At 36.6% G+C, this 15,646-nt stretch overlaps 1 protein-coding gene across 1 annotated transcript in view; it reads right to left on the reverse strand.

The window, feature by feature from the left end:
* Window positions 1-260: 260 nt before the first annotated feature.
* Window positions 261-15,646, reverse strand: part of LOC306856055 (junctional adhesion molecule 3B-like) — a 40,949-nt gene continuing 25,563 nt past the window's right edge. Inside the window, exons 2-9 of the mRNA XM_079395025.1 lie at window positions 6,455-6,523; window positions 6,235-6,348; window positions 4,883-5,035; window positions 4,262-4,464; window positions 3,090-3,189; window positions 2,880-3,009; window positions 2,589-2,643; window positions 261-2,469 (exon numbers count right to left, since the gene is read on the reverse strand). Of these exons, the coding sequence (XP_079251151.1) occupies window positions 2,434-2,469; window positions 2,589-2,643; window positions 2,880-3,009; window positions 3,090-3,189; window positions 4,262-4,464; window positions 4,883-5,035; window positions 6,235-6,348; window positions 6,455-6,523 (860 nt within the window). The 3' untranslated portion in view covers window positions 261-2,433. The remainder of the gene's footprint in view (window positions 2,470-2,588; window positions 2,644-2,879; window positions 3,010-3,089; window positions 3,190-4,261; window positions 4,465-4,882; window positions 5,036-6,234; window positions 6,349-6,454; window positions 6,524-15,646) is intronic.

Genomic DNA, 15,646 nt, shown 5'->3' on the forward strand with positions numbered 1-15,646 from the left:
TAATTTCTTTATTTTCTTAAATATGTGGGTAGATAGTATTTGTAACTTTTTAGTTTTAGTTACTTTTTCTTATTTGTAAGTCGCTTTGGACAAAAGCGTCTGCTAAATGACAAAAGTAAAGTAAAAGTAAAGTAAATGATCGACCCAATAACTCGTTATGGCGTGAACGCCATCATTTCTGTCTCTGTCATTCATTGCCTCTTACAGTCATTTCTATTTAGACAATGAATTCATTTGAAAATTCATGAAGACAACATAATGAATTTAAGAAGTGAGTTTTATTAATCACAAACAAACTGTTCAAGAATTCACACAGGATTTGTACCGGTCCCAAACCAATGGGACATTACATGAATTCAGTGAATGAAATATGTTCCAGCTGTCTCCAAAACAACCACAAACTCCACAGAAACTAAAATGAGTGAAAAACATTTGAACTCAGCTTCCAAAAAAATCTTGCTTAAGAGTTACAAACAAAAGAGAACTGAGAGCAGAATAATACTGGAATTGGAGAAAATACTCTTTTGGCAGTCAGTATTTGGTACAGCTCTCCCTGCTTATTTTTTTTATTATTTCTTTCAAACTACAACATTTTTAATTTTCTGTTCCCCTAACAGTACTCTAGTGACATAGTGCAGGGATATTTGGCTGTGTGTGACCCATAATGTAGGCTACCTCGCTTTCTAACTTACTATATAAATCAATCATATATCTCATGTCTAGTGAAACTATGAATTTCCAATTCCATCTGCTGAATTAACACTAGTGCTCTGTCCTCCTGAAACATTTCATTCTACATTTAGGCACTAATACATAATAGAATATCTACGTCAATGAAAAAAAAAAAAATCCCAAATCAATGCACAACAACAGGTCTATTTACAAAAAAATATATAATATTAGATATGTGTGACCAAAACGGTGAGCACAGAACATTATCATTCCTCTCAAACACCTGTTATTTTCTCAATATTGACCTGGTTTAAGAGAGTGTGAATTAGAAAAATTGTTCTGCATATTCCAATTAACTGCTACAGCATTTAACGATTGAAAACTGCATTATTGTCACCGTCTACAGAGGAAGGCACTTAAGAGGAATGATTTATGATTCTCTTCAGAAGTTAACTTCAGAAGTTTTCTGAGAACATGGTAGAATAAAAGATGGTTTTACTCATTTAGCATTTAGTTTCAGCGCATTGTACTCTTTAAAGTCTTCAAAAGTATGTGTGAATAGTCCAAATTTACCCATAATCATTGCAATGGAAGACAATTTAAGTTTACATGGTTCCATGTTGTTGTTTATTTTTATTTTATGTATTTAATAAGGCAGATCCCCTCTCCACCATGAACAATTCGTTTTTCCATGGAAAGAGTGTCATATTTGCCTCATTCAATGTTTGGTTGAACCAGAAACGTCTTATGCACAGTGTATCTCACAGCGGATCTATATACAATCAGTACAGTTAGCCAACAAACAAACCCTGTAATGTTAAAAAGTAACATGGAGAGTGTTTCTCACTCAAATAAGAAAAAGAAAAGATGTAGAGCGAGAGAATGAGAAGAACAAATAATAATAAAAAAAAATAAACAACCTAGACAGTATATTCACTATATACAAGATAAACAGCTAGCATAGAAGGACACTTAAAATCAAGGATACGCAGCACTGTTCTTTCAAAATATTCTCCAGCTTTTTAGCTGGTGTTTTTCTGAAGATACTCACTGTCTAAGACTATCTACAAACATCAACATGGAACGTCCTTTCACTATTAACATGAAATCCCAGCAGTATAGTAAGTAGCCTACATAAGACCTTTGATTGAAGCCGGCGTCGCAATTGAAAGGATTTGAAATCTGAATGGAAAACAAAACATCCACACATCGAGTGGTCTAGTACATTATTTGTTTGTTGAATGACTGAAACAGAGGATGGGACGTTGGTAGAAATGGTTTCTTTCACAACCGACACCCCCCCCCCCCCCCAAAAAAAAATGTACTGGCTTCCAGGTAAGTATTTTACAAATATTTAAAAAAGTAAACCTTTTTTTTCTGTAGGCATTTTAAAATATATTCCATCAAAAATAGTCTGATAAATTTACCTAGTACAAAATAAATTTTTAAAAAATGACAGAAGATTCGAGGAAAACGTTTTCTTGCTGTATATCGGGTTCTAATTTTAGTAAAAAGGGGCTGTAAAAGTTGAATTAAAGAAACAAGTAACATCTAGTGTCTTTAAACAGTGATCAGATATGATTATTTGTCACCTTTGGCAAATACAAATTGTGTTGTTGCAGACGTGCCGTAAAGCGAGGCACATGCAATGGCAGCTCCGGCGTCGATGTCCTCATTTAGAGCTTTGTGTCTGCGAGGTATAATAGCGCCAATAACTTTCAACGTAATTCCACATCTCTTCCATCTCCCATCTTCCTCCTCTCAGATGACAAACGAGGATTTGTGTCGGAAATCCCCCTGGAAGAGAGAAGATTGAGTAAAGGAGGTTTAACTGATTCCCTGTCTTAAACTGCTAGACTTTCCAGGAGAAGCTCTTGGAAGCCTTAATAAAAAATAACATTTGGATTTTCCCATACCTCATCCTCTGTTCTGACATAGTCCACTCCATCTCCTTTCGCTGGAGCTTTGTAACTGAGGAGAAAACATATAAACTGTCAGTTTTACATCTGCAAAACATTTTAAGCCGACAGTCACTACTATGTATTTCCAATATCTGAACAGACTACATGTGATGTTAGGACTGAGCTGGAAACATTCAGGAGCTCCTTGGGTGATGAAATGGAAAAAAGCCATAAAACGGTGAGTCAAAACTGCTCTGGGACCGAGTGTGACTCAGACGGAAGTGGCTGTCAAAGTCGTGTGCTTACTTGTTTCCCGTCTGCTTCTGGCTGGTGAAGTAGCCTCGTTTATAGGCACAGAAGATGCCCACTGTTATACACAGAAGGACTGTCACCACAACCACTACGCCCAGGATGATTCCAGCAATGTTGATGTCATCTACAAAAAAAGGACAAGCGTCAGATCATTGCTTTGCAGGGTGTCTTAATCACATGTGAAAAGGCAATCAAAATACTTACAAACTTCCATCATCTGCGGTCCACATTCGGAGAACCCAGCCTCATTCTTGGCTCTGCAGTAGTATTCTCCAGCGTCCTCCTTCCTGACCGCACTGAATTTCTGAAGATCATAAATTACAGTGGTTTTAAGTTGACAAATCATTTTGCATAATGTTTGGGCTCAGTAAGATTTAAAAAAAATAATATTTTTTATTTAGCAAGGATGCATTAAATTAATTAAAAAAGGACAATGTTATAATATTTTTTCAAATAATAATTGTATTTAATTGTAATTGAAATAATTACATTTCTCTTTAACTTTCTTTTCAAAATGTGCATTTTCAAAATGTTGTGCATTTTTAAATAAATTTAAATAATTGAATTATGGCTAAAATATAACAAGAAAAAACACTGCAAGATATTAACAATGAACTAACAATGTTTCTGTGGACTAAACTTTTTTGGTAACATTTTAGTATAGGGAACAATTTTCACTATTAACTAGTTGCTTAGTAGCATACCTATTAATAACATATTGGCTGTTTATTAGTACTTATAAATATGACCATATACTACATCTCTAATACCAAAACTTAACTACCTTACTAACTATTAAAAATCAGCAAATTCGAAGTTTATTGAGGTAAAAGTCATAGTTAATGGTTTGTTAATAGCGAGAATTGGACCTTAAAAAAAAAAGTGTGGCCACTTTATGAAAATTAATATACTAAATGTTTAAATATTTGGTTTTTTTTTGAACTCTTGCATCAACTAAAATGTTTTTAGTCACCTAAAAATCAGATGCCAAAACTGATGAAAATGAATGAAATATGACGTGATGAAATAATAATTAAATTTAAAGGATCTTTTCATCAAAAAATAGAAACCTAGAAGCATCTTTGTGTATGGGTATATTATAAAAGTAAGTGTAAGTGTTGAACGAGGCTGTTGCAGATCTTAAAAGACAGTAAACTCTTCAGAGGTTGTCTCCTCAGGGAGAAGAGGCTGTACTGCAGCGCAGGTCAGTCTTTAAAAAGTGGTGTGAAGGTTGACGAGGGCACAGAGTACAAATGGCACTCTGGAATGTGCAAATGAGGGCAGCAGATTCCCTTCATGGCTGAGCCCATCGCACATCAACTGGCTCCACAAAAATATCCCTGGGCCTACCCCATCGCCTCCTTTTCCAAACTCACCAGAGTGCCCATCTCTCCGCTCAGGGTGTAGGTGGAGTTGAAGAATTTTGGGCTGCTCTTGGGATCCTCCGGGACTTCCTCCTTGTTGCGGAACCACTGGTACTGGGACTTTGGGAAGCCCTCATCCTCCAAGCAATGCAGCTCTGCAGGTTTTCCTACCGGGACGGACTTGGGTACGGAGCATCTGGGCATGACGGGCTTGACTGCATGGCACACAATAGATCATCTCAGAGAAGAGAAAGCATCCTCACACACATGCACCTTAGTGATTCCAACTGCAAGCATCCTGGCCAAGTGAACATGCTGCTCTTTCCACTTTTAGACCCCTGATTAAACTCAGATGCAGTTTCAGAGGTTTCCTCATATAGCCCTGAACACGCCCTGTAGATTTAGAGCTGCAAGCATCCTCAAATGTGCGCCAAGGGTGGGTGCGTTGGCCAGCCGCTCCGTCTCATGTTACATCATAGCAGTTGGGAAGTACTAACAATGCTAAATCTACAACAAATTCAAAATTCCTCTCAAAAGTATGTATACTAAAGACCCATTACAGCACAAGACAGGGTGAACACTTCATGGACTGAGCATTTCATGGATGTAGAATTATTTGAGTGGAACCCTCACCTCTTACAGTGAGTGATATCAAAATCTCATCAAAGGACTTCTGGTCGTTTGGGGCAGTGACTTCACAGCGGTAATCAGCAGTGTCGGCTCTTGTTGCGTTGAGAATGAATAAGGTCGCAGGTTCTCGAATTTTCGCTCTCTTTTCCAAGTCACCTGGAGAAAATTAATACAAGTGAGAAGATTCATAGCTGTCTGAAACAGTTGGATGAAAAGCTGATAACACTGATACAAAGCGGTGTTTGTAAAATGTGGAACTTATATTACTCCAAAAGTCCAAATCCTTATTAAACTGATAGAATGACAGAAAACACAATAGGTTTCAATTTATTAACACTATCTGAGTAAACGAAACACATGAATACTTTATAATAAGTTTCAATTTGACAACAGTAATAGTTAAACAGTTAAAGCAATAGTTAACTTGAACTAAAAATGAACAATACAATATTAATTAAATTTAAGTTAATGTTAATTTATAATAACTAATCAATAACGTTAGTAATACATAATATAATATATACTACATTATTCACTGTTCATAATTTTCGTTTTGGAAAGTGTCATAGTACACATGCAAATTAACATTAACTTAAAAATAATAAACACTAAAGGTATTGTTCGTCATTGTTCATTCAAGTTAAATACTGCATTAACTGTTAAGACGTTAGTATAAATGTTAACAAACTAAAATGTATTATGCTTAGTTGTACCATATTTTTAATACATTAATCTGGGTTAATGTATAAATATATTATTGTTTTTTCTCATTCAAATTTATGTATAGTACTTTTAATTTATATTTCATTGAAATTTTAGAAAAGGTTTGGGGTAAGTAAGTTTTTTTTGGAGAGAAGTTAATACTTTTATTTAGCATGGAATTATTGAATTAATCAAAAGTGACAGTAAAAACATTTTTAATTTTACAACAAAATCTATTTCAAATAAATGTTCTTTCTTTCTATTCATCAAATAATTCTGAAAAAAATAAATAAATAAATAATTCTAAAAAAAATTATTCTCACTGTTTCCACAAAAATATTAAGCAGCACAACTGTTTCCAACTTTGATAATATTAATATTTCTTAAGCAACAAATCAGCATATTAAAATTACTTCTAAAGGATCACATGACACTGAAGTTTGGAGCAATGATTCTAAGAATTCATCTTTTGCCATCAGAACAATATATTAAAACAGAAAACAGTTGACAAATCGTTGTAGTGTTTTTTTTTTTTAGAAATTAACATTAACCAACATTATTAAAATGCTGCTGAGATTTCCTGTTATTACATGTTAAATATTGCATAAATGTGTTGTATGGCACAGTGTTCAGTAGATTGTTGTATAGCTTACCTGCTATTTCTTTTTCAAAAAAGACATAACTGGGCTCTCCCTTCTTAATCTTCTTCCATTCTATTCTGGGATTAATAGAGGAGATTGACTCTATCATGCAGGACAGCTCGATCGCTGTATGGGGAGAGAAAACGAAAGAGCTCGTGAGCAGCTCCAATGGCCTTTTTAATGTTAGAATCAGCAGCTAACGACTGCTGGAGAACAAATTACTCAGCCTTACATTCAAACTCATTAACCCATGGTTTAGCATTTGTCGTCTTGAGGATGACTGCCAAGGTGCTGATGTAGCCTGCAATGAGAAGACACAAACAAACTTCAGTTTTATGTTGAATTACAGTCTAAACCACATGCGATATTGGTACCAATATATTTCTCAAAAGATTTCTGAAACTCAATTAACAGTCGAGCCCAGCGGCCAAACCCTCTACCCTGACAGCACACATTCTTCGCATCACTGTGAGCTGTGAACGGATATGTTACCAGCCATTTTTAGTTTCACTCTCACAACAAACATCACTGATGTAAAAGCATCCCACCGCAAATAATTGTGTAGACTGATAAGCAGTCTCCGTTCTGTTATGAAAAACAGCTGACTGCTTAAAGTGAAGGCCAGGGGGCTTGCTAAGCTCATGCAGTCGCTAATGAACATGCTAAATCAAAAAGGTCAACTTTGAAGTTCATACTAATTTTAGAAATTTGTGTCTCATCGAGTTTGTCCAACATCAAGAAAATGTTTAAAAGAATTTAAATGAATCTAGTAATGAAGGTTTACAGAGGAAGAAAAACGCTGTTATATATGCATGACATGTAAACCTTATCACTTTCTTTAACCATTTTAAAAGGTTAAAGGTTAACTCCCTATGAAAAGCTGGTTGGTTAAAAGCAATTTTAGCACTACCATGGATAAGCAATTGAACGGCATTCAAGATCAGCAACTGGAATAAGGTAATTTTGTGTCATAATCTTCCATATAAATATCGAAAACATTGTTTTTTATGAAAGAGCATATATTCAGGGCACTGAAATTTTAATGGCCATCTGATTGCTAGGGATAATTTTTATGAATCTTTGATGATTGTATTTTGGGCCAAGGCTCTTGAGAATTCATCCATCTAACACAGAACAAGGCTAGCAATACAACAGAAGTAGTAGCAAATCTGACTGAGAAACCACATCAGTGTGTTGTGGTAAAAATTTGAGAAAGACCGTGAATATGCATTTTATGTACACATTGACATAGGAACAACCAGACTGAGAGAACAAACAGACTCAGAGTGAACAGACTGATGTCATTCTCACAAATCAAAAGTTTACATCACAGAAACAATTCTCAGTTCATTTCAAACCAGACAGAAAAATTAAAAATGACTCAGTTGAACTTAGTAATGGCTCTGGATGATTTACTGAGTAAGTTTGAGGATGCTTCATGAGTCTTTTTGACCATAATCATTAAAAGAATCAATTCATAATAGTCATTTGATTGTGAATCAGGATATTACTCCTGACATTGTGCACACACACCCAAGTAGGATTCAGTGTTATTTTAGTATTATTTATATACTATTAAGGTATTGATTCATATTTTGAATTATATTTTCATTTTAATTTCAGTAATTTTTATATTTTTATTCGTTTTTTATTATTTCTATTTAGCTCACATTTATTTTTATTTCAGTTTTAGTTTGAACCATTTCAGTACTTCAACTTCAAACTTGTTTCAGTTATTTGTCAAGGCAACATTTCAACTTTTCATTTAATTTTTTATACGTTTAAGTTTTTCAGCTAACATTCATATTCTCATTTCAATTACCATAGATTGTTTTAGTTTTAGATAATAACAGCACCGGTTTACTCTGATGAAATCAGCATGTACAAACAAAGTTTTCCTGACTATATTTTGAATAATTGTCACAAATCTTTAGCCGTATTTGTGACCATTGTAGTGACAGACTGGGGCCCTGCATAGACTGAAGAGCTGAAACAATACTGTTTATTGTGTATAAAACAGTATGATATGGATGTCATACTTTAAAATATTGAAAATTGTCTTCACAATTCCCTTTAGTCAGATAGATCAATTAGGCACGACTAAATATTAGTTTTTAATTCAGAACTTATAAGAAGAGATGCAGATAAGTGCAATGATGTAACAGGAAAGGATGCAGGATGTACCCAAAAAAACAAAAGACAATACATACCTCACACACAAACACATCCACAGATGCTATTGCTTACATCCTCTTTTACAACCACATCCAGCCATATGGAGGACACAAAGGCCACTGGCCACTCTAGACGGGCAGGAAGTGGTGATGATGTCTCCCGTCTCCTTTTTCTGCCTGCCACATCCTGTCCTATCATATCATCAAATAGGAGGCTGGTGCTCAGCACTACCAAAACCATAGCTTTGTGTCAGTTACGTTAGCCTCCGTACACCTCACCCGGTGATGTAAGGTCTGTCCTGTCGGGTAAAGTCTCTGTGGTCTGATGCCATTTGAAGAATAATTGAGCCCTCAAACAAGGCAGGTGCTCTATGACCTACATATCCTGACCTCTCTGTTCCTGTTTGGAGAGCACAGCTGGATGAGATGTGACAATCCTAGCCATAACTTGGTTCTCTTCAGTAATCTTAGTGTAATGCCCCGGTAAAATCCTAGGCATTACTGAACTGAATAATATAATAGACAGGGAGAGCTTCCATGACTTAGCCTAATTTCCATATCTACATAATGCATCTGCATGCTTTTAAACTCAATGGATAGTGTTCGTGGCACAATGTTGATAATCACAAAATTTAATTTCCACTTATCCCTCTTTTTTATTTAAAAAAAAAAGGTCTGCCTAAGAGTGAGGTATATTGGAAGTGAATTGGGCTGTAAACACTAAAATACTTATTGTTTCAATAGTATAGCCACAAGACATAAACGATATGCATTTTAACATGATTTGATTGTGAAAAAATGCTTACAAACATGTTATGTGTGAAGTTATATCAAGTTATATTTATTAAAAATAAATAAACAAATACACACACGTTTTGAAATATGTGTCTTATGCTCACCACTGCTGAATTGATGTGATCAATAAATAAATAAATAAATAAAAACAGTATTTTTGTGAAATATTATTACAATTTAAAATAACATTTTTCTGTTTTAATATAATTTATTTCTGCGATGGCAAAGTTTTTACTCCAGTCTTCAGAGTCACATGATCCTTTACAAATCTTTCTAATACACTGATTTTAAAATCTTTTGTAACATTATAAATGTCTTTAGTCACTTTTGATCAATTTAATGCATCCTTGATAAATAGAAATATAAATTTTATTTCCAAAAATCTTACTGAACGATATCATCAATCTTTTGAACAATACTGCTAGTGCTTTTAAATAAAATTATAAGCTTCACATTTCTGCTCTTAAATCATCCACACTTTTTTTTTTTTTTTAAGAAAAGGAAGGACAAGTCTAAATGATTTTGTTTTTTAAAGTAATTAATATCATGCCTGGAATACTTCTTCAAAACCGCACAAATGGACCACTTTGGAATTAAACTGAAAAACTGCACGATGGTGAAAAATGTCAACAAAGGGGTCGCCCCCGTTCGAGGAGGCCATTTTCTAATCCTGGCATCGACATCTAACTCAGCATGACGGTCTATGGAGAAACATTAGACCACAGAGAAATGAGTTATACGGCCAGAATCACGGGGCTGTTTGGACAGCCTCCACAGCGCAGTGCTTAAACCCCACCACACCCTGCATCGTGATCTGCGACCGGCGTGCAGAATCGCCAAAACACATTCTGCTCCGATGCAGTCTGTCAGAGAGCATTCAACACATGCGGTTCACTCAGCAATGCATGAAGTGGATAATATTCCTTGTTATTTTTAAACTGCTGCATTGATTCATTTTGCTGGGGGGAGGAGGGGAGGCTGTTCACTGGCTGAGAAAGAGATGCCCACAGAGCCATTCATTACACATCCTGGGTCTACTTCACTGGGATTTGATTGGATGTTGATCGTATCCAACTGGAATAGATTCTAAAGCTGGAGGAGCGATATTACACGGAGAGCCGAACTCGGGCTCTGCCCCCGCAGCTTTAAAATGATCTGCATGTTTGTAGCCCTGAACAATTCATGATGTGCAAGAGGTCGCAAATCCTCCTCCACTGACACATGGATAACTGAACAGCAATATTCCCAGTGTGACTTCGCTGAGGAGTGTGTTTCTTACACTACACCCTCCGAGACTCTACGCACACTTATGTGGATGCATGGTATAAACTTGAGTGTTGGATTTCTAAACCATTGAGAAATAACAAAGGAGACAACATGTTTTAAATTCACATTTCCTCTCATGGACATTTTGGCATTTGTTTTTGTTTTTTTTGACGCTGACAGGAAGAATTAAAGGTGCCATAGAATGAAAAACTGTCTTTACCTTGGCATATTTAAATAATAACAGTTCTGTACATGGAAATGACATATAGTGAGCCTCAAACACCATAGTTTTCTCATTCATATGTAAATCTCGTGATTAAAAAAGACCACTGAAAAACAGGCGAATCAGAACATAACACCGACTGTGACGCAACAGTCGGGATCACTACGCCCCCAACATTTGCATAAACCCGCCCTTGTTCTAAGCCGGCCGAACCATCAGAAGCTCTGCAGGTATTGTAAATAAACAAGCGCGGACAACAGCGAAAATAACACAATAAATGTTATGTTCCAGGCCGTGCAGGGGGTGTGAAGTGCAGGGATGGGTTGGTGTCTGTATTCAGAAAGGCACAGAAAGCAAATAACGCGAGCCACTAAAGGGACATGGTTAGATCCTTGCTAGCGGTAGCCTGTTACAGTACATAAGATTTCACTCTCAGTAAGGAGAGATGAGGATGATGGCGAATGACTTACAGATCCTGAGCACCACTGACAAGCATCTGATCTTGTGAAATGTGTGGTAAGTACTGTTGCACCATAATGTAAACATAGTTTGTGTGATCGCGTCTCTTGAAAGTGAAACTATAACGCGATCGATGGATCGTTCAAAAGCAGTTTCAATGCCTCGCATATTAATAACGGCTCCCTGATGCCCGTGTTTTATATACAGCATAATTACCCGACGATATAACTGCGAGAGAAAGTATTTAAATATATATTTTCCTCCCTGTGCTTCCTTCTTGCTGATGAGCCGTACTGTGAAACAGCCAATCAGAGCAGAGCTCAACATTGAGCAGCACTGTGAAACAGCCAATCAGAGCAGAGCTCATTATTATTCATGACCCTGCCAAATAAGCCAATAACAGACCGTTTCATTCTAGGGAGAAATCCTAGGGTTGTAAATGGACATGTAAAATCGTTTCTGGAGATTTTTTGCCCTTACCTAAGCCACATACCTTCTGTGTAGATATCAGAGAATAATTTAAAATATTGTATCAATGCATTCTATGGCACCTTTAAGGCTCTGTTCTGAAATCTAATGGGCTACCTATCGCCTACATAGGAACTTAGGAAGCATCTTTTAATGAACTACGTTCGCTGTGCATTTCCCTGAAAATAATTTGTTGGTCAGCCAATTAGATTCAAACATTCAACGGCCCCGTAGTAGAAATAATTATAATTACAGAAACTTTTAAAATTATAAATAAAATTACAGGTCCTTTTCAAAAAATTAGCATATTGTGATAAAGTTCATTATTTTCTGTAATGTACTGATAAACATTAGACTTTCATATATTTTAGATTCATTACAACACAACTGAAGTAGTTCAAGCCTTTTATTGTTTTAATATTGATGATTTTGGCATACAGCTCATGAAAACCCAAAATTCCTATCTCAAAAAATTAGCATATTTCATCCGACCAATAAAAGAAAAGTGTTTTTAATACAAAAAAAGTCAACCTTCAAATAATTATGTTCAGTTATGCACTCAATACTTGGTCGGGAATCCTTTTGCAGAAATGACTGCTTCAATGCGGCGTGGCATGGAGGCAATCAGCCTGTGGCACTGCTGAGGTGTTATGGAGGCCCAGGATGCTTCGATAGCGGCCTTAAGCTCATCCAGAGTGTTGGGTCTTGCGTCTCTCAACTTTCTCTTCACAATATCCCACAGATTCTCTATGGGGTTCAGGTCAGGAGAGTTGGCAGGCCAATTGAGCACAGTAATACCATGGTCAGTAAACCATTTACCAGTGGTTTTGGCACTGTGAGCAGGTGCCAGGTCGTGCTGAAAAATTAAATCTTCATCTCCATAAAGCTTTTCAGCAGATGGAAGCATGAAGTGCTCCAAAATCTCCTGATAGCTAGCTGCATTGACCCTGCCCTTGATAAAACACAGTGGACCAACACCAGCAGCTGACATGGCACCCCAGACCATCACTGACTGTGGGTACTTGACACTGGACTTCAGGCATTTTGGCATTTCCCTCTCCCCAGTCTTCCTCCAGACTCTGGCACCTTGATTTCCGAAATTTGCTTTCATCCGAAAAAAGTCCTTTGGACCACTGAGCAATAGTCCAGTGCTGCTTCTCTGTAGCCCAGGTCAGGCGCTTCTGCCGCTGTTTCTGGTTCAAAAGTGGCTTGACCTGGGGAATGCGGCACCTGTAGCCCATTTCCTGCACACGCCTGTACACGGTGGCTCTGGATGTTTCTACTCCAGACTCAGTCCACTGCTTCCGCAGGTCCCCCAAGGTCTGGAATCGGTCCTTCTCCACAATCTTCCTCAGGGTCCGGTCACCTCTTCTCGTTGTGCTGCGTTTTCTGCCACACTTTTTCCTTCCCACAGACTTCCCACTGAGGTGCCTTGATACAGCACTCTGGGAACAGCCTATTCGTTCAGAAATTTCTTTCTGTGTCTTACCCTCTTGCTTGAGGGTGTCAATGATGGCCTTCTGGACAGCAGTCAGGTCGGCAGTCTTACCCATGATTGCGGTTTTGAGTAATGAACCAGGCTGGGAGTTTTTAAAAGCCTCAGGAATCTTTTGCAGGTGTTTAGAGTTAATTAGTTGATTCAGATGATTAGGTTAATAGCTCGTTTAGAGAACCTTTTCATGATATGCTAATTTTTTGAGATAGGAATTTTGGGTTTTCATGAGCTGTATGCCAAAATCATCAATATTAAAACAATAAAAGGCTTGAACTACTTCAGTTGTGTGTAATGAATCTAAAATATCTGAAAGTCTAATGTTTATCAGTACATTACAGAAAATAATGAACTTTATCACAATATGCTAATTTTTTGAGAAGGACCTGTATATATATAGTTTTTTCCTACTGAGATATATGTATTTATTTATTTATTAATATATATGATTAATTTTAATTAATAATAATAATAATAATAATATGATTCATATTTTAATATAATTAATTGTGATAATAATATATTCATATTAATAATATTATTAATTTAATAATATATATATATAATATTAGGAATTTTTAAAAGTAACCATCTAAAAATTATCCAGTTTATTTTAAATGTGAAATCCCAAAATATGTCATGAATCTGGTCTATGAACTTCCGTTAACTCACCACCAGAGGTCACTCGCTCACCACATGGACTCTTGCACCACACTAACTGTTGCACGCCACCTCAGACTACAATTCCCATCATCCATTGCACTGACGACACACACAGCTGATTGCACTGATCACACACGCTACATAAACCATGGACTTCCTCTTCCTCTTGGCCGAGTATTGTATAGCGTGTATCACTCTCCTAGCGATAGCTACTCTACGGAGCCCACGCAGTTATCATAGTCTTGCCTTACGTGTTTTCTAGTGTTTGGATTCTTGCCTGTTTCTCTTGGATTTACCCCTTTGCCTTGCCATTCAGACTCTGTTTGCACCTCTCTTGGACTATTGCTCGTATACCTGGATTATCTCTCTGCCTTGCCCTGTTGGATACTGTTCGCCGATCGTTGACCCACGCTTGCCCTAGGATTACTCTGTCTTGCCTGTGTTCCTGTTTGCCACTGAATGTAACCACGCTTTTGAATAAAGCTTGCAAATGGATCCACACGTCTCATGTCTCGTTCGCCCCTAATATTTAAACTAATATTAAATCCCTTGCGGTCAATACAAATATGAAAAATAGTTCTGGATTATTAATCTCAAAATAAAAATTATTTTCAAATGAACAAATAATTATCAAATTTGTTAATCAAAGGAAAGGTCACTTTGCTTAATGCAAAAATATTAATGCCCGCTGTATTCCAATATTCTTTAACAATAAATTTACAAGGGGAAAATCCTATGTGAAGATGCATTTCTGTTGAGTTAAGGCTGCTTGTGAAGCCAGTCACCTCAATACTTGACATGGCAGTGTTAAACCCCCTCTACAAATAATCTCCTGAGTAGGACATCCCACCTGCTCTAGGGAAAGTATCTTAGCTGACATCTCAGAACTCATGAAAACAACGGCATCAACAAAAGTGTAGAAGTTTAAGCTTTGAGTCAGTAATGGTGATGTTTTTACAGCTGTGGATGGCTCTTACTCTCCTGACGCTGCCCAAAAGTATTACCTCAACGGTCTACATTTTTATCTCCTTAATTTACACATTTAGGTCTGCTATGGTTTTATTTGCATGGGTGTTACAAGTCAAAGTTTCAAAGACTCTTTTGCATAAGCACATAAGATTAAAGAGAAAATCTTCATATGTAAAGGTCTGAAGTTGAATATTCAGTTGCTTACAGTCTAAAAACTCCCAAGTTGCTGGAGAAATGACAGTAATGACCTTTTGCTCTGCCCTCAGACTCATCAGTTTCATCTAATCTCAAGTGAAGACATCTAATAATGAAAGCTGAGAGGAGAGTACCTCAGGGAGATAGACACAGTCATTACATCAGCTGTACATCTTGTTCATTTCTCTGTAACCCTCATGATGGATCTATCTTTATTTAATCTGGTTTTTATTCAATTGAGAAAAATGATTCTGTTGCGCAACATATTCCCAAAGTGCCATTACTCTAAATGTTGTGAACTGCTAGATTTCTATCATGGAAAAAATGGGTTTGTTTCTTGTTCCACCAAGACTAAAAATAGTAGCGTTCAGCAAAGATAAGGCAATCTCCACAACGAAAATACCTCTAATATTCCTTCAGCTGCTGAGCAAATGTCACTAGGCGTCACTTCAAAGTGCAAGTACAAGCAGGCATTCCTCTTGAACTGCACCTCTGACGAAAACACAACACTAACTTGCTGTGGTCTACAGTAGGAGGAATGTTCATTGTCTTTGTGAAGATGTGCAACCTTTTTAAAATACTTAAAAAAAAAAAATGTATACTTATATTTCTTATAGAGCTTTTACATAAGGAGTGTTCCTGTGATCAAAAACAAGTAGACGAAGAGCAGGGGAACTGAGACACCTTTTTAAAAGTTTGACTATTTTTAACTCGACACAG

The sequence above is a fragment of the Barbus barbus genome, assembly GCF_936440315.1.
Source record: "Barbus barbus genome assembly, chromosome: 36".
Lineage (NCBI taxonomy): Eukaryota > Metazoa > Chordata > Actinopteri > Cypriniformes > Cyprinidae > Barbus > Barbus barbus.